General features: G+C 43.0%; 1 protein-coding gene across 1 annotated transcript; it reads left to right on the plus strand.

The window, feature by feature from the left end:
* Positions 1–488: 488 nt before the first annotated feature.
* alx4a (ALX homeobox 4a) lies at positions 489–20,461 on the plus strand (the record flags this gene model as incomplete). Its single annotated transcript, XM_084009185.1, has 4 exons — positions 489–840; positions 10,927–11,246; positions 15,003–15,131; positions 16,015–20,461. The coding sequence occupies 4 exons, from the start codon at positions 489–491 to the stop codon at positions 16,333–16,335; spliced, it is 1,122 nt and encodes a 373-aa protein (XP_083865311.1). The 3' UTR covers positions 16,336–20,461.
* Between the last annotated feature and the right edge of the window lie 51 nt (positions 20,462–20,512).

A 20,512-nucleotide genomic window follows, 5' to 3' on the forward strand; every position in this document is an offset into this window, starting at 1 on the left:
CAATCTTTTCCCCCTTTTTTTTTGCCAGCTAATAAGTGTCCTAACCGGTCCGTGTCGTCAGTGTGGGGAAGAGGTCTCGACGCCAGCAGCTCCGCGTCCCCCGTCCTCCCGAGGAGAAGCGGCTTTGTGTGTAACTCTGCTCCAACCTGAGTGGGAGTCTGGAGTGTTTGGTCAACGACAGGCAGCGGTTCCTGGAAAAGATCTGAATCGTTCTCTAACCAAACCCAGCTGCGCTCTGGTGTGCGCTGCGATCCCCGCGTGCACGCGCGCGCGTGTGTGTGTAGGTCCTGTCTGTATGAGGTAGAGGAAGAGGAGGGGGTGTCTGCGCGTCCTTTTCCAAGAGAAAGAGAGAGAGTGGGAGAGTGGGAGAGAGAGAGAGAGAGAGAGAGAGAGAGAGAGAGAGAGAGAGAGAGAGAGAGAGAGAGAGAGAGAGAGAGAGAGAGAGAGAGAAGTTTGGTCTTTTTCCTCCACTTCACTGTGTTTTAGGCATGAACGCCGAGACCTGCCTTTCATACAGCGATATGACATCCATGGATTCATATTATAGTCCCTCCGCAGCGCCAGGTAGGGATCACCAGACGGACCACTTTAGGACATTTCCAGCCACTGACACCAAATACAGCCCCGCCGCCTTCCTGCCCAACAAAGGTCAGGCTTACGGAGAAAAGTCCCGGAGCCCCTTCCAGCAGGAGTGCCAGTCATTGGATGCCGCCGCAGCTGGGCAAGGCACTTTCAGCAAATACCACCTCTTCATGCAGAGGTCTTCTTGCAAGACGCCCCCCGAGGAGGGCAAACTGCACCAGGAGAGCGGACACAACGGCGCGCTCATCCCCTGCTGCGGTGAGTACACTTAAGAAAAACACACACACACAACAACTTTCAGATGAGTTAGAGAATGCTGCGCTGCTGTTTCTCATCATTAAACAGAGGGGTTGTTGTGAAATCTGCAGGAGATGCAACATAATTAATTCCAGTGATCAGGATGATTTCTGCGTGTGCTAATTCATAAGTCGCATACCTGCGCAGATACTTTTAAAAGTCAGCAGTCGTCGTTGATCCACGTGTTCCCACAAAAGGCGCAGATGGTAAGTGTCGAGGGCAATTAAAGGCACTTAAACATGCCACGATGGTTCTTTTAAAAAGTCTGTCTTGTCTCCTGGAGGACGGGGATCCTCCTTCGTGCGTAAAACGCGCCAGTGAAGTTTTGTCTCCAGCAGCAGCGCGCGGGTCATCTCAGCTCGCAGCCACGCGCGTAACACCGTTAAGAAGAGGCACATATACTCTTCTCGACCATCAAATTGTCCCTTTGGCCATCAAAATTAAATTAGGGCGCATTTAATGCGATAATCTGCATTACAATCCTCAATATTGGAGCTGAGTCGGACAATTGAATTAACAGGTTTTCGGATGGCACAAATAGGGAGCTCCAAACTGATAATATTTTCATGTCATTGCTCCGCCTGATTGGCTCCAATTAGATTTAAGTGCGTGGGGACGCTTCTGTAATGGGTGGATGATGAGGGTGTAAATAAAACTTTGACCCTCGTTAGGCAGGCGGCCACTTTGAAGCAGCATTAAATCCTGATTTTTCTTTTTTTCCCTTCTTGCACCACCGCAACACAGTTGTTAAACACGAGACCGGGATGAAAACCGCAGTGTGAAGAGTTGCGTCAAAAGCGTCCAGCAAATTAAAACGTGGACAAACGGAATTTGGTCCGAAACTATGAGCATCCCTACCGCACGCACGCACGCGCGCACACACAGAACTCACATTTATATTTATATATGTATTTGAATTTGAACGTAAAAAAGCGACATAAATCAGGAAAGAAAGAAAGAAAGAAAGAAAGAAAGAAAGAAAGAAAGAACAAACAGGCTTTCAGAATGACTCGTTGTGAACGCTGAGGAGCAACATGGCTCATCCTCATGTCTACGGTTGATTTCGGAGGTCAAAGATCAAACATTTTTATTATATATGGGGAAAAAGCTTTGATGTCGGACGATGAACGTTTGGGTTTGAGGCCTCTCCTCGTATATACATATTATCCTGCGCATCTGAAAATAATGCTGCAAACGGATGAATCAAATAAATAACGTCAAAACAAAATACCCGATGAGCAGAATTTGAAAGACATTTTGAAATTACATAAAAAACGGTATATGGTAGGCCTATGAAGCTAAATATCAAGCTGCAATAATGATGATAATAACAATAATAATAGTAATAATAATAATGATAACAATATTAATAATTATAATGATAATAATAATGATGGAAGACCATTGTTTTCATTTTTTTTACTCGTCACGTGAAACCTTCACTCTTTGTCCGGTGATTTACTGAGCTGCTTCTCCTTCAGGATCACACGGAAATGTTTAAGGATGTTTTGACAGTTTGGGGAAATCGGTCTTAATAAAAAAGCTTTTACATCTCCACAGTGTCAGGGATCAAACTTTTAAAACGTTATATTAGTCTGTTTGTAATGGCTGTAAAGTGTTTTATTGCCTATTAACGTCGACATATCCGGCAAATCGAGACGAAATAAAAACGTTATATTGTGTTGTAAATAAACCGCAGTTATTAGGCGTGTGAACAAACTGCTATTTTGAGTCCAAAGCATGAAGAGAGATTATTTTTAAAACATCCCAAAATTATCTTTCCAATTCCTTTTTCTAAGGATTTGTATTATTATTTACGATCAAGCTGGGGATATCAGTTCGTGCGTAACACCATGCGCGCGAAGGGTTGAGTTATTCAATTATATAAAGTCTCTTTTCTTTGTTTGTCTTCCTTTTTACAGGGGTTAGACTTTTAAAGTCAAATACAAGCGCACGTTTTCAGGTTAATCGCAAAGCAGGCACGTTTCGTTTTACAACAGGGAGACTTAAATATAATCACCGGACTCATGGCAGGAAAAAACATCCCGAAGCTTATAGACAAGAAGAGCTCTGCATTAATGCGACTCAGATGGCAAACTTCTGTGTTTGCCTTTATTCCCCTGCTCACATAGGGACTTGGCCCTCAGAGACAAATCTCCTTCAACTCTCCAGTCTTGGATCAGGAGATTTATATATACATATATATATATATATATATATATATATATATATACATATATACATATATATATATATATATATATATATATATATATACATATATATATATATATATACATATATATATATATATATATATATATATATATATATATATATATATATATATATATATATATATACATATATATATACATATATATATATATATATATATATATATATATATATATATATGTATATATATTTAAGGTGGAAATAATGCAAAGATAGAAACTTTTAAAAGAAGTACATTTTTTGCCGGCTGTGGGTGTTTTCCTTATGAATGTCACAGACTAAAGGGATTCTTGTAAACTCATCTTTCTTTACAGATTTGACACCAAATGGTCATAAACTGAAGGCAGCAGTAACATAGTATGCTAAAGTTTCTTGCAGAAAAGAAAAACAAATGATTCCTGATGTGTTTATCAGAAATGCTGGTGTATTCTACTCATGGAGTCGCTCCTTTAATCAAACCTATATTTTAAACAAAGGCTGGGTATTTGTCAGAGAACGGCTTTGTTGTTGTAATTTGTGGCTTGATCCGTTAAGGTGATGTGATGACTGGTCTCAAGTCTGCCTGAAGCCGTAACGGAGACATTTTGGCCTATATGAAAATCAGCATGTCTGTCTAATAGGAGTCACTAGTTATTCTGTTTCTCAACATTGCCATTGCTACTGAAAGAAACCTCAAGAAAAGGTGTGAGATATTTTTAAAAAGACTGTTTGTTGTAACAAAAGTAGAGGGACGTTCCAAAATCAGCAAAATATCAAAATGATAAGAGATTAAACAGTGGTGGACAAAGTTTTCTTGCACTTTCCTTAAAGGTACAACATTATAAAATGACTATTACAAGTAAAAAAAAAATGCATTTAAAGGGACAGTTCACCCCATAATAAAAACATATTTTTCATCTTACCCGTAGTGCTATTTATAGATCTTGATTGTTTATGTGTGAGTTGCCTAGTTGCCTTGGAAACATTTTTAGCACTTTAAGCCAAGTGCCATATAGTCCCATATTCGAGACAAGGCAGACATCTCTACGGCCCAAATCCCAAAACCAGGCCATAAAGAAAAGAAGTCATCATGCAGAGTATTAGCACATATATTATTGGCATTAGCAGCATTTTATGTATTACACACTACTGGGTCATTTTAGCTATAGAACCACATCATATTTTATAATCTGATGCAAAGTCACAATAAATATAGTGTCAAATAAATGCAGAGAAGTAAAAAGTACAATACTTCTCTCTAAAATGTAGAAGATTTAAGTCACATAAAATAGAAATAGTTAAGTACAGAAAAATGAAAAAAGTCATGATGGTCACAAAAAATGTATTTTTACTGTATCAATATAAAAATGTAATTTAAAAAAAACGGGGCCCTGAGGATGATTCAATCAGTTCATAGTCTTAAAGTGCCACCTACACGTCTTCGTGATCCTCCAGAGACAACATCCCCCCCTCGACCTTTAGCCCGGCTTTCCTGCCCTTGTCTGTTTGGAGAGCGGGACGCGTTTCCCTGCACGAACACACCATAGCAAATCCATTTGAAACCCCCTATTTGAAACTCTCCGGTGTCAAAGCGGATTGCAACATTTGGAGTCCGGTTTTACGCTGTAAACATTTCACTACGCCAATAAGACAAAAGATGTCACTTTGGTGCCGCGTGGACTCGTAGGCCTAAATGAGATGGGGTTGTGTCTTTGATGACGTTGTTTAGTCTTTTGCAGCCACTGATTTTGCAGGGTAATGATAACTTTGGCCCAATAACACTCTGCTGATGTGATGTAGAGACATAAAGGACTGCAGTGTATTTTATTTTTGGGGCAAAGCAAGAATACGATCCAGTTCTCTTGCATCTCTTGCAACATTTGATGACAGTTATCTCCAGTAGGACCAACACTCAGGTGGGATTGCACTGGCTTGTGCGATTTTGTGCCCCCCCTTCACCATCTTTAACCCGGCACGACCATTTCAGCCTCTTGTAGCGGCCGTCTGCGTAGATTGGTTGGAGCAGGGAGTAATGGGAACCAGCCATGGCGCCCAGACAACTGTGGCACACTTCAGCAAGTCAATGACATGATCGGAGGTGACAAGGACTCAGGATCATTTTACCATTTAGCTTAAAGTTTGGCAGGGCAATTTACATTAGGCTCAGTTTGCATGGCCGAGTGAGAGCAGCGGGGCAAAAAAAAAAAAAGGCTCATGCAGGACTTCCTTTGGTCTCTTTGTCACCGCTTCATGTAAACTGAACACCGATACAGGACCGACCGTGGAGGACCGCAGACCAGAGATCCAGTTGTTTTTTTTCTTCTTACCTGTTGTGTGTCGGTATAGTAAGGTGCCTTTTTTCCCCACTGCACTCACTTTACTTCACTTTAAATGTCTATATTATGATTCCCTTGCGAGGCCAGATAATATGTATAGTAATATATATATATATATATATATATATATATATATACATATTACTTGACCACTGAAAGCAGGATTTGAACCTAAATTTTAACTGCAAATAGATATAAATACAATAAAAATGGATATATATTTGTTTTTATTAGCCGTTTCCTGCAGCTATTTTGCTTTTTTGTTATCTTGTTCAAAATTCAGCATCAGCTGGTGATTTTAATACGCAGTTTAAACGCATTGGTAGGCCTACAAAATATAATTTAATATGTTATATTTCTCCAGTTATGATCCCAAAACTCCAAGTATTGTTACAGGTTGATGTCTTCAGAGTTTTGTTGAAGTTGAAATGTTGGTGGAGGAAAAAGTGATTGTGCGTGACGTTAAGTGAGTTTCCCAGAAAAATATTTTTAAATTTTATGTGCGTGCACACAAAAATGTGCTCGAGCGAGTTTCCCCCACTCGTGTGGAATGTTCTCCTTCGATCAGACAACAAAAACATAAGATGAAGGCAATTCTGTGTTGCTCCAAAGTCTGAGAGAAACATTTGGACGGGAGCAGTGGGAGGGAGAGAGAGACACAGAGGGGGAGAAAGGGAGGGAGACAAAGAGTGCGTGATTTATCAGTCTTATGTTTTATGGAGGGATTTTTTTTTTTTTCAGTCTGTGAATTTCGCGCAGCCTGCTGAGATGGTTCATCGCTCTGCTCGGTCAGCAGAGTTGGATTTCAAAGTGAATGGCTACCTATCACATGGTCACGAAAGGAAACTTTCATTTGATAAAAAACAAAAGCAATGTGCTGCTGCTGTGTGTGTGTGTGTGTGTGTGTGTGTGTGTGTGTGTGTGTGTGTGTGTGTGTGTGTGTGTGTGTGTGTGTATTGTCCCAAAACGTTTGGATGAATGCACCTGACACCACACCAAGCAAGTATAGAGCATGCTATTCATAGTCGTGTTATTTGTACTTCCAAAAGAGACAAGGTTGGATTTCAAGAACAGAGGGTCAGAGAACCTGAAACTGCATCATCAGCAGTGCTGAGAGGCGTTTTTACATCCTTCACATGGAGGGTCTAACATGCTCCGTTTCTGTTATGTACATTTTACAGCGGCGGCCCGGAGACACTTTGTGCCGTTGGCTGGTGGAGGGATTTACAAACAGCTTGCTGGCTTTATTCTAAAAATGTGGAATTTGTTTTCCAGTCGGTCATTTGGTTCTCGCGTGTCACATCACTGCTTTGGCCGACGCCCCGGATGCTGACTGCAGATCATTTAACGGCCACTGAGGTCATTAATAACAAGGACTTTCTGATAGTTACACAAAACTATCAGACAAAAACAACTTTGCTGTTTTCGGTTCACACTCGCCGTCAACACAGCTAGCTGGTGAACAGAGATGAGCATTTAGCAGCTGAAGGGCCAGATATTTCCCTAAGGAGGTGGTGGAGACTGGTTTCTTAACAAGTTCACCATATCAACTTAAAAAGTGATAATATGTCAGTGTTGTGTTCATTGTGTTACTTGGATTACTTATTTTAAGGATTTGTTAAGCAGCATTTTAATGTTGTAGCAGGTTAACTGCTGTTTATAGTCAATTTAACCTATAACAATAAATCAGTCTTGATTAAGAAGTCTTATAATGTTTTTTTTTTGTATACAATTTATATTTGTAGAGTGACAGAAAAAGGCTGTGGATTTGAAGCAGAAAGTAGCAGAAGATTAAAACGACAAGTCCAGTATTTGAGCAAATGTACTTAAATTCCACCACTGATCCTCGGCTTGTGCTTTGTCCCTCTGAGGAGGCATAAATAACTGAATATATTACACGAATCGTATTCCTGCCTTGACTTGATTGTCCATCCCACATAGAGTCAGAATCCGCAGCTCAGCCGGCCTTCCGTTTCTGCAGCCGAGCAAGATTTGAGTTATCCGCTGTTCAAGTCTTCACGTTAAATCTCAATCCATCTTAAACCCATAAAACAATCCCCAGATACACATGCAAATAAATACTCTGCTGACGTTACCTTTCCTCTGTAAACTGCACTCTTCTCTTTCCTTCTCCATTTCCTCGTCTCCTTCCTCCTCACTGTTTACGTTTCCCCCTGTTTCGGTTTAAGCAACGTGTTGTTAATCGCCGCCGGTCGCCGTGCGGTATGTAATTTATAGCGTTTCCTCTTAACACCATGAGCTGACCCCAGTCGTCCCAGTCAATAAAGAGGCAGCGAAGGTGCCCTGTCGCTTTACAGCCAGTTAAATTACACTTTGATGTAGCCCCCTCGCGTTCAACTGTGAATGAATAGCTGTCCACGCTAAACGTCTGACGCTGATGTCCACGCGAGAAGTGCCTCACAATATATATATATTAAAAAAATGATGAAATCAATCCTTGTTTTTGATATCAACGACATGCAGAGTTGTAGCACCACACCGTGCTGTGAGTACGGCTGCGTACTCTGCTGCGTTGTTCAGATGTCAGGTGGAAATACTCCCAAGCTAAACCGCTGTTACTGCTCACCTCGTTCCGAAGCACTTCCAGCGTATTTCATTTCTGCAGAAGGTCCTGGTGGGGAACACACAGCGCTGCAGACTCTCCCCTCTCCGCTGCAACGCAGTAATTGGAACAGATGCTGCCCGTTGGATCCACTGCAGTGAAAATAGAACATTCTGTGGTTGCAACATTATGCATGGCATATTCATCTGAAAAGAAAAGGGGGAAAAGAACTTTGCCTGCTTTTGCCAGAGTATCGGCGGGTGTTGAAAACAGACGTGCAGGTGTAAATTGTCTTTTTGTGGAAGAAAAAGCCAATTGTACGAGCCAATTGCACCGAGATCGAAGCCTTCGATGTAGCGTATGTTTTTCATAGTCGCTCCTTCCTGCCTCCTTCCACAGAGATTATATCCTGACAGGCAGTGTTTGACTTCCCTACGTTCCTCCATACATATGGTGTTCCCTGCAGGAGGGCCCAGGGCTGTTCACCTTGTGCACTGCCGGAGAGCCTCACAGCTACAGCAGATCGTATGGATAACAAGCAGAGGATTGTCACAATATCCCGCTTCTGCCAAAAAAACATCAATGACACGCGATATAAACAATAGCCTTTGATCAGTGAGAGGCCTCGTGATTCCAAACAGCCTGACGGCTCTGGCCTTGTGGGGACTGTGGGTGCCAGCCGGGGATGTATGATGAAATAACTAGAAGGTATTTATGCTGGCATAAAACATACTTGGTCCCTTTGAGCCAAACAGGATGTGTTACTCATGGACGGCGAGGCAAAGACCCCCAGCACGCTGTCTGCCACCAAAACCTGAATCTGTTTCCAGCACTGTAGGGCCTGGAGCATCATGGTTCCTCCGTCGCAAACTACAGAACGGCAGGACACTCTTTGACATAGGAATACCTGAAAAGTAACATTTCAATTTCAGCATAAAGAAGGCAATAGTTATTTTCCAAATTTTTACACAAATCTGCAAAACAAAAATCGGTTCTTATACCTGAGCAGAATAAAATGCAACACCAGTACAGCAATGTCATATGACGCTGGGCCTCTGTATGCTTACCTTAAAGGAAAGACAGACAAAAGTCAAATAATGACAATAAAATGAAATAAATCAAAAATATCACCACACACAAATATTATGCACTTAAAAAAATAACGGCAAAATCTTTCCAGAAATAATAGAGGCATGTTTGGTAAATCTGACAACCCTTTGACCTTTTCAAACATCCTTGTTTTTAGATCTTTAAATCGTCACTTTCCCTACTGAGGCAAAAAAAAGATGCACTTAAATACATACTTTTATGAATGTGTCTTTGAGAGAGGATCTATGACAAGATATCCATTCGCCTCACCTTGCAGCACATTACCCAACATGGCTGTGAGTTGCGGGTCACCGGGTTTGTGAGATCTTCTGTGCTGACTGAGTGCTGAGAATTGCATTCGGAGCTCACACACACCTCCTGGTTCTAACCTGACAAATGGTGCGATGGGCAGAGGCGTCCTCCATCCTGAAAATAACTTGGTGTCGAAGGAGCTGCAGGGCTGTGAGCCGCCACTAGAATGAGCCAGAGAGAGAGAGAGAGAGAGAGAGAGAGAGAGAGAGAGAGGTAGAGAGAGAGGGGGCTCAAAGGCCTCATTAAGAAGCCTGAAACCAAACACTTTCTGATATTACATCCTCTTCCATGTAGATGTGTATTAATCCAGGTATGGATATAAACGGGATAATGCAGTGAAGTGCAGCGGCTGGGCAGCTTAGACAAGAACACTGGCAGAGACCCGGCGATGGAAATTTATGATCAGAGAGCTGCCTGAGGTTTTACAGTTAAGCTCCAGTTGTGAAGAAGGCAATCGTGTGTGTGTGTGTGTGTGTGTGTGTGTGTGTGTGTGTGACGGGGAGAGAACGAGAGAGCGTACAAAGATGGGGCTTTCGCTTCCTTGTGTGGCTAAAAGTGTCTCCCAGGCAAATTAATTGCGACAGTCTTGCTGCCAGGTGACTTTGCAGCCACATGATAGAGATCAACCAAATGCAGCAGTGAGTGGAAGAGAAAGAGAGCGGTGTGTATGTGAGGGTGTATTGGGTTTGAGGTGTTTGGGGCGGGTATGCAGTAAAAAAAAAAAAGCTGCAACTTTCTGTCAGTCTCGCATTCTAAGCCAGGGTGTCGGTTCCCCATCACATCCCAGAATGATCTACAACTGGATCCCGTAAGCAGCCAGTGAACCAGGCCATCCATTACACAGGCAGATGCAGACAAACAAATGGGCACACGTACGGAGCGCCGCACGCCAGATTTCACAACTGTCACAGAACTTCCTCAGAAAGAGCGAGACATTCCTTTTGTTCCACCCCATCAGACCCCATGAGTTATTAAGCTGATCCCACAAACAAATTATGCACACACACACACACACTGCCAGAGGCAAGCGACTGAATATTAGAGCTGAGAAAAGGCTCAATAAAAGTAGTTCAAATCTGTTTGCTTTCTAAAAGTACTAAAAGATGCCCCAGCGGAGATTGAGAAAATATATCTAATGTATGACAGAAGGTGAAAAGGTTCTTTATATTTGTACAATTTAAATGCACTGAAACTCCTTTACCCAGAATCTTTTTGTGACAAATGTTGCATTCTGGATAGACAGTGTTGCAAGAAGCCAGTTTGCACCAAAGAGAAGGTTTTGTGGATCTTTGAAGTCTCAATATTAATAACGTTCTCTGTCTTGTTCATCTGAAGAATCCACACACATGGCTTGAATCAGGCGACGCTGCATTACAGCCTAAATCATGAAGCATAGCAGCAGAACGAAACTACATAACATGTACATCTTTATTCTCATCTTCAGTTAGAGGGCGACAAGTTCACAAAGATCTGACTCCATTCTTTCTGTCCGGCTGAATGATAAAAACGTGAACCTCCTCCTCTCTGCAGGTAAAGACAGTTCAGGTCTGACAGACTCCGACTTGGCGCCGGACTCCGACCCGCCTGGAATGGACGCCGGTTATCTTGCCGTGAAGGATCAGGGCGTGAAGGCGGCTTCTGACAGGCCACCGGGCACAGACCTGTCAAGCCATCTGGACAAGGCCGATGGCAGCGAAAGCAACAAGGGCAAGAAAAGGCGCAACCGCACGACCTTCACAAGCTACCAGCTGGAAGAGCTGGAGAAGGTCTTCCAGAAGACGCACTATCCTGACGTTTACGCCCGGGAGCAGCTGGCCCTGAGGACGGACCTGACTGAGGCCCGTGTGCAGGTAAATGCACTCGACAACAGTGTCTTATATGCAGCTATATAGCCAAAAGACAGGAACACAAACAATTTAAAAAAAAACGTACAGTTCAAAGAAGTTGTCTATGGCAAACACATGCCTGTCGTATGAAGGAGGGGAAAAAAAGAGCTCTTCGCATAGCAGAGCAGAGGATGTTTTAACAACACAACCTCGCGGATCCTTCAACATCTGCAGAGATAACGTCACTCACATAACAACATGAGAGATTTATCTGGTAATGTGGGAGTTGAGGGGAGAGAGAGAGTGGGGGAGTGGGAGCTGACAGAGGCCAGGGGGCCCATGGGGCTGAGGTTGGAGCTGCCTGGGCCTCATATGTGCAGTTTTAAGAGAGCAGATTTTCATCAGCGTACGAGGACTCGACTCTTGCTGTGTGTCGATTTTCTTAGTTTCTTCGTACCTGCGCTGTTTTGATATCCTGAATCTGTTGGTTCAGTTCTGCTGGTACAAGCTGGCCTGAGGCCGACGGGAGACGCCTCCGACTGAAACCCTTCTAGCGACCTTCTGGCCCGATTTACACACAATGTGGTCACGAGTGGCGTAATGCATTCCAACACTGGAGAACAGAGAAAGACGGCCGCCACCATTTCTGTACATGTGTGGTGCATGTTGTGTCTTCATGTGCGAGTGTACGTGTGCATCGTGATCTACCAAAGCCCCTGGATTTCCAGTGTTTTTCTTTCATTAACATCCTGTTCAGACAAGAATGTCTCCCTGCTGTGGCGTCCAGGGGAGGTGTCAGACCCCTCCCGTGAGCTTTCAGCGAGTTAGCGACCGATATTCCAAGTCATATCTGAATGTTTGGACATTTTTTAGGCATGTGACGTATTGCCAGCGTTTGCTAAAACTAATGCAATGCTACAGTATTTTGGCGATGTTTTTGTTGTGCACATGGGATGAGATAAGAGGTCAATTAAAAGCAATCTTTTACACGACAATCTCAAACAGTGACCAGAGAAGTTTCACGGTGAAACACAGGAAGTCTCGGCAACCGCAGGGTTATAACTCAGCCCCGAGGCTCTGAAGGTATGTCTGCTGCTTATACTATCACAGACCTGCCTGAAGAGAATGGATGCAGCTTTACAGCCCCGGGCTCTCCCAGCGGCCCTCTCAAACACTCAAGTTAAAAAAGATAAAAGACACGAGATGCCTAGTCGGTCAGAGAACAGGGCTCTGTACTCTATTCAAGGCATTCACACGCAAAAGGACTCACAGCTCATGAAACCTGAGTGTGGGGTGAAAGAAATGATAGGAGGAAAAAAAGGTTACTGCTGCTGGAAAGTTTACTTCAACTTCAATTACAAGGAATTTTGTAAAAATCCGAAATTATGTGGTAAAACGAGGGCCAATATTGCACCTCATTGTCTGATGGTTCTCAGGCTAAACAAGGAAGGTTGGGTTGAAAAACTTCAGGGTTTTCAGTTGTTTGCTTTTTCAGTCTCGGTTTCAAAGGGAGAAAGTAAGTTCAGATCAGAGTCATATGCACTACAGATACACGGGGAGGTCAGGGGTCAAGGGTCGGGGTTTCAACAACATCACATTTCTCAGATTTGCCATTCTGTTAGTCCAGAGAGCTCACAGAGCCGAGATGGCATCTGACATGTGGAGACTGTCTGGCAAACACAGGTGTCCGTATGCGTTTATAGATCCCAACAGTTAACGGAAGATGAAACGGCAGTAAAACCTGATTTGACCAATTAGGATGTGATGGTTCCCTCTGACACAGGGTTAGTCCAACTTGCACACATGCTTAAGGAAGCAAACCCTTTAGAAATACATAAAACATGTAATACATTAAGAAGAGGAATTATGTGAAAGACATTTAAAAAAAATATTTTCCAAGTCAGGTTCCAAACCCATTTGTCAGATTTAGGGATGAAATTATTGATTCATCGATCAACCAATGAACGGGATAGAAATTGGCCACTATCACGATAATAAATTAAACATTTGTCATTTAACAAGCAAATATATCATCGTCTCTTGTTTCAGTTTCATAATTGTGATGGATGGATAATTGTTGGATTTACTGTTTTTATTTGTGATACTAAACGGTTGAACGAAACAATCAAGACATAACTTAAATCTTAAGGAAAATATTATGACCATGTAGTCAGACAATTGATGGACTAAACAAAACAAAAAATTGACAATGCATAATATTTGAATATTAAGTTGCGTCATCCTGTTTTTGTTCTGCACGTCGCCTTTACTTGACCGTGGAAATACGAAATGATGTGGTCGAGGCTTCATGCTAAAAACAAACTTATATTTAATGAGCAACAACACCGGTCGGAGGTGTTTCCAAGATATTCTTGGTGATTTGGGGGTGTTGGAGAACCGAAGCCAGGCTCAGCCTTGGATTTCTTTTTCCTTTGGTATGGAAGCTGACATGAGTGACAGCAGAGGCGGGTTATCAATCCTCTGAGCCGTTCTCTCACTTCAAAGTGTTTTCGGCCCCATACAGCTCTCCTGCTGGGGCCAGTTTGGCATTTCTCTGCTATTTCTCTCTGGGGCCGTAACATAAATAAAGCCTCATTGAAAGTCCACCAGCTACTTAAGCTGTCATGGTCTTTACCAATTACTGTCACGACGCAGTGTGTGTGTGTGTGCACAACACAAAAATATTTTCTCCCAGTGTAATAGCCAACAGACTTGGCACAAGGCGGACAGTGAGCATGTGATACCTCAGATGCATATTTTAATGTATAATAATCATGAAGCAACACTTACTGAGGGAAACGCAGCGATGTTGTACGCGGTTGTGGCTCCTGAGTGACAGCGAGGAAGAGGATGTATGAAGTCATCAAGGAGAGAAGGATTACCTTCTCTAGTGTGTGCTTCTTCAATTTAGGAGGGGACGTCGTTTCAAAGCAGGAGCTTTCAGCCTCAGGAAATTAAAAAGGAAAATGTAAACAAACCCAAGTCATAATCCCGTCTCACTTTTCAAATTCCCACATCGCCTCCTTAGATTTATGAGCAAAGAGCAGATACATGAAATAACAGAAATCAGTCGAATCATATCGGAGAAACAGTCAGGTCGTCAACGGTTGCATAACAAACCTTTACGTTTGGATATTTTGAAGAAAGCACGTCAGGTTTAAAGCCCACTTCCTCACACTCTGATGGTCATTCAAACACAATGATCTTTTTCAATAAACAACAGTGTCGTATTTAGATATCAGGGAGGCTTATGGGAAACATGAGTCATGACGAATAGCTCTTTACATACAACAAATAAGCAAAAGTGAATGTTACCACATCTGATTACATTTGGTTTTCAGGACCTGAAGGTTGCAGCAAACTGTTTACAAACGCTGGTTTCCCTCCTTCAGCTGCACTGACACACACTCGCATCTATATCCCTTCCACTGCTTCTGAATCGTGTTTGTACCCGTGTTTGTTTCCTTCAGAAACTCCTTAAAGAATTTAGCTAAACAATCCTTTTGCCTTTTTTTTCCCCGAATCTAAACTTCACCTTCACCCAAGACATCAGCATCAGAAAGGCGTTTATTGCCAAGTACGTTTTCACATACAAGGAATTTGCCTCTGTGTTCAGTGTGCACAACGATGACAAAGAATAAACCAGAAACAAGCACTGCAGTACATAAACATAAAGAAAGAAAATGACTTTAAATGGACAAAAGACAATATATATACATATGCAGCCATATATACATTAAAAAAAACCTTTTATGACATTCCGACCTTCTCTCTCTGCAGGTGTGGTTTCAGAACCGACGGGCCAAATGGAGGAAAAGGGAGCGCTTCGGTCAGATGCAGCAGGTCCGAACACATTTCTCAACAGCTTACGAGCTTCCTCTTCTGTCGCGTCCTGAGAACTACGCACAGGTACAGAATGACTACTTGTAGCCCTTTAACTCCAAATCACACATATTTATACTAAATTTGATTTCTACTTTCATTCAATAAACTTGCTTATGTCCATTACAACACCCAATTTAATAGCCTTATTTTCTTGCCAGACAGCTATGTGGTTATGGTGTGGTAATGCAGTTATTGACATGTTATTAACAAAGTTGCAGTTGTAGAAAAACAAGACAAAAAAATTAATAAAAAGGTACAGTCCTGTAGTGCATTTTGTGATTTTGCATGAGGAGGAATGCCACTTTCTTGGTGACAGTTAGGTGAGAAGAGTGCGACCATGTCATGTGTATACGACATATGAAGCAACAGGCAGTTAGCTTAGCTTAGCATAAAGACTGGAAACAGGGAAACTCCCAGTCTGACTCCGTCCAAAAGTAACAAAACCTGCCCTAAAGCTTCACTTTACATCGTACAAAAGTGTAAAAAGAAGTTACATATTGGAACTATTTTTGTTTTAACCAAGAAGAGCAACTTTTGCTTTTCAGCAGCGTGAGATATTGATATTGAATTCACCAAAAAGGAATGGTTTCAAAACTGTTTCTGTTCACAACCAAATTACCATCCATATCATATCATATCATATCAAGTAGGAGAAAAAGTTTATGCTCACAGGTCTAAAGTTAGATTTAGTTTCATTTAACTAACTAAATGGAAATTGGTGGCCAGGAAATCTATATTAAATCTTGGTAATCGCCTGACTAATTTATACTAAAGATGTTGTTAATGTGCTGAACAGCCAGTAAAGCATGTTTGATTATGTATATTCTATAATTAGAAAGGAACCGTTGGAGTTGATTCCACAGTTCCTTCCCTCTTTAACAATGTTGATTTCCCATCAATATTTCAGATTCAGAACCCCTCTTGGATTGGTGGCGGCAGCGCAGCATCTCCCGTGCCGGGTTGCGTGGTGCCCTGCGACACCGTGACCCCCTGCATGACACCTCACCCCCACTCCGCCAGCGGGATGTCTGAATTTCTGGGCATGCCGGGCCCTGGGGGTCACATGGGACAGGCTCACATGGGCAGCCTGTTTGGAGGGCCGACTGGCATGGCCACAGGCATCAACACGTACGATCTGAACATGGACCCCGACCGCAAGTCCTCCAGTATTGCCGCCTTGCGTATGAAGGCCAAAGAGCACAGTGCAGCCATATCTTGGGCCACATGATGTGTTGATGCCTGCTGGACGGGGGGAACCTTGTTGACCCCTGAAATGTCTACGCGAACCCTGCGTGGGGTGAGGGGGCGATATAACCGAAATCTAAAAGGCAACAGTGACTACCTTCATAATGTTGCAATAACATAATTATCCAAATATGGACGGCTGAAGAATACCAAGAGAGAACCAGAGATTTGGCAAGATAAGGTGGCCTGGCACTGCCGTGTTTCTCATCCGCGGCGTGTGGAAACCCTGGTGGAAGGCGACGCTGTGCTGTACAACAGGAGTAGCAGTGTAGTTCAGATGGAAGGTGAAGAAACATGTTAGGAAAATAATTTCAAACAAATCCATGCACTTATTTGCCAAAATACAGGAAATTGTGTTTGTACAGTGCTTCTAGTGTCATTATAGTTCTCTGTTGAGGTGCTGTTTGTTTTACTTACTTATTATTTAAATTTTGACTGTTTTTTGTGTGTTTTTTTTTATGTTGTTGTTTTTGCCTCCAGTTATTATTCTAAGGCTATCTTTAGCAGCGTTAGCACATGCAGACGTGTGTAACTTCAGTCACACGGTTGCTATCATAGTGCTCGAGGAAACGGTTTATATCCACCATATCTCTCACATTATGAAGCTTCTCAGATTCAACGCACACATTTCAGTCACTTAAAGGAAGTCAACATGCTCTCGCATTTAAAAGTCAAGCAGATGAAATGTGGGTTTTATTTTAAGTGCGGTCGGGCTGAGAGATCCACCTGCCGCACCGACGCGGCCTGCTGGTGACCAGCGAGAGGAAGGGATGGAGGAGGAAGTGGTGTGTGGGAGGACGAGAGGTGCACAGCAGGCCTGCTGCTCTCAGGGCCGGAGAGCCTGGGAGCGCCAGCCTCCTAACAGAGCCAGCTCTGTTTTCAGGAGGACGGACTGCGAGCGAACACGACTGTGCCCCCTTGCATTTCCAGTCTCGGGAGTTTCAGAGAGAGAAGTGCCTACTAGTCGGTCATTCTGCCAGAAATAACACCGAAAACAGCGGCAGCCACCTTTGAAACAGCGGAGGCTGGTGGAGATTACACACCGTGTGTTGACACTTTTGAACACTGAAAGGATGTCAGTGTTCAACAGCCTTTTCTGGACTTTAAGACGACTGCTTGGCTTCAATGGCTGACTGGTGAATGGTTATGAAACAGCTCTAGCATAATGTATTTCTTTCTCTCTTCTGTCATCTTTTTTTTTTTTTTAAATCCAATCCAAGGAAGCTATTGATCAGATTAATGCAGAGTAACCTCTATCGTCTTCAGCAAGACTTTGACTACATCTTAGTTGGATGAGAAATGGAGTCGGGGATTTCTAAATGATGTTTGAGCTTCCTGAAGTAGCAAAACCTCATCATCACCCAGGCAAATAACACAGGGCCCAAACTCCCAAATTCACTGTCAGTTGTTTTGTTTTTTCCTTTTGGTAATTTGATTGAATTGCAAATTTGTGATTTTGCACCGCAAAAGTGCAATAACAACTGGGTCCTGCATTATTTTGTAATCTTGTAAAGGAGCTGTGTGTCAAATTATTTTAATTATTTTAATTTATATTGTGCTAACATGGTGTATAATCAAAAAAATAAAAAAGTCAATCAAATAGCTGGACAACAAACTAAATGACGTAGAGAAAATGTGGGATCAGGTCGTTTTCCAGCATGTGTTGTGATGGTTGGCTGCTCTACGGTGAGCTGGGTGGACTGTGCTCGAAGGAAACATGGCTAAAGTCAACCCCAAACAGGTTCAAATACAAATAGCCGTAGGGAAGATCAAGTGTGAGGTTTGAGCCCATCCTCATTAGTCTTTTATTGTGATGTGTGAGCAGGTAAAATCAGTAAAGCATAATCAGGGAATGGTGTTCCCGGCCTTCATAATGGTGATGCCATTTACTCCCCGTTTGCTTCCATCTCGAGTTGGAACAATATGTCTGTGCTTGTTTGCCTCTGTGGAAAAAGAAGAGGAGGGGGCCAGCAAGAGATGAGACCAATCTCTCTGACCCCAAATCATATCCTCATATCACTCTAAAAACTAAACCTAGCCTTTCCCCTGGTAACTGCATCCACCAGTGACAGAAATAGCAGATGAGGCTTACCGATGAGGTTATGCATGCTTTGTTTGCAAGGCCCGATTTAAGCGGAACGAGGGGGTTTAAAGCAACCCTCGAACCTTGTACTGGCCGTACACCTTCAGGCTGAGCAACCGTTGCTAATTCTCTAACTTGAACCACATTCACCGTCCTTCTGGGCAGGTAAGAGAAGTGGGCTGCGGGCTATTATATGATCAGAGCGGGTCACCCGAGAGTCCTCGAAATTACATCCAGTTCTACTCCCCTGACCCAAATCCGAGGCATACGCATAATCTGCGTCCTGAGTATGGAGTACATATCTCGGATTTAGACCGAGACGGTCTCCTTGCAAATGTGGACATGGGGGCCCCCTGTGCTCTAGCTGTGAGGTTGGACGGAGGGCGAGCCGCGAGGGCGTCTGCTGTGTTCCAGTGTTCTGGGAAAAGGACAGTGCACACAGCTGTGCTCAGGGGGTTAATGCAAAACAAACATGCCTCACACATGCTTCCCCCTCAGCTGTCATGGCTCTGCTTTCAAAGATCCTCCCCCCCCCCCCCCTCCCTCCTCAATACACATTGCTTTGTGCCTCACCCTTTGCTCACTACCATCACATCCACTGGCTCAAAGCTGCAGCCCCCCAATCGGAGGGTCCGAGGCACAGCCGCACGGTCAACCCGGGAAGGCTTTTTAATTAACGCTGAGCCATGTGGAGCGCAGTATTGTGTGTCAGGACAGATAGGGCCTTCTGTAAGCCCGTTGGTTTAAAGTAGGCTGTTCCTCTGCAACGTGCACCCACACACGCTGGCATTCAGAAGCTCAGGTTAACACAATCCTCACCGATGTCACTAAGTTGCATTCATTTTGGGCCGAAGCATCACGTCTTCCGCCACTAGGAAGCGCAGACCGTCAATCAACTTGCCCTACAATCGCAATAAGAACTGATAACGCAGGATTACATTAAAAAAACAAAACCCCTCCTGTATGCTGCATACCTCCGTCCCTGAGTGATGAAGTCGTCATCCACTTTTCTCATTTTCTAATACTACTGAAGTCAGGCAATCGGTATAGGAGTAAATATATGATAAATATGTGTGCTGTTGTGTGCATGTACATTTTCGTGCATGCAAAAAGGATTGCAGTGTTACAAGACTCTTGGAAACATTACTATTTAGATGTTATGTTTTATTTTGTAAGACAGTGGAAAAATTGTATTTCCAGAGTCGTGTTTTTCTCTTGATATGTAATTCTTCTGGGGTTTTTTTCCAGGTTTTTGTGGCTTAAAGCTGAAATGAGTGTATGGATTTACTCATGCGTGTTTCATTTTGTGCGTGATTAAAGTACAATAAGTTATTGCACTTCTATTCAGAATTTGTATTTGCCATTTCATTTGTTATAAAGTGTAGTATGTCCTTGACCTTGACAGTAAACAGATCATGTTACAGTGGTAAACGTTTCAAATGTGTCCCTGTTTATTTCCTGTTACAGTGTATGTGAATGACACAAGCTGACAAGAAGTAAACAAGGACCCGAGCTGTTGCCTAGCAATGCAGTTCTGTTGAAATGGTCCATAGAGGGTAGAAGGTAATGACGGTTCCCTCCAGCTGTTAACACACAGTACAGAGAAAACCAAAACATCTATTCTCCCGTTAGTATTTTGAAATCGCCGTCATTTCCATTTGAAAGAAAAGCCCACGCAAGTCATCAGCTAAAGATTCTGGTTGACCGAAACTTGCAATTAACGTTGTCTGCCGCTGTTAAAAAAACAATTTATCTTCGGTGTCTTACTGCATTGCAGCACTCTGCCAAGATGTTGTGTCAGCGTTTAGTGAGAATCTGAAATCACCACACATTGCAGCCCCTTTTGAAGAGACACGAGTGCTGAAATAAGATCGCACAACCCGCAAGAGTATCACACTAATTGAAGTTGACAAAAATACGAACTGCGCCCTTTTGAACTGCTGACATTGAACAGGGTGGATTAGGCGGCGTATATTAACAACAGGTGACGGGGCTGGAGTGGAACAGTGGAGCGTCCGTGTCATGGAAGGTCTGCTCTGGACGGTCACAGACCGGACTAAAGACAGACATGAAAAGG

The sequence above is a fragment of the Eutrigla gurnardus genome (genome assembly GCF_963514095.1).
Source record: "Eutrigla gurnardus genome assembly, chromosome: 1".
NCBI classification, from domain to species: Eukaryota; Metazoa; Chordata; class Actinopteri; order Perciformes; family Triglidae; genus Eutrigla; species Eutrigla gurnardus.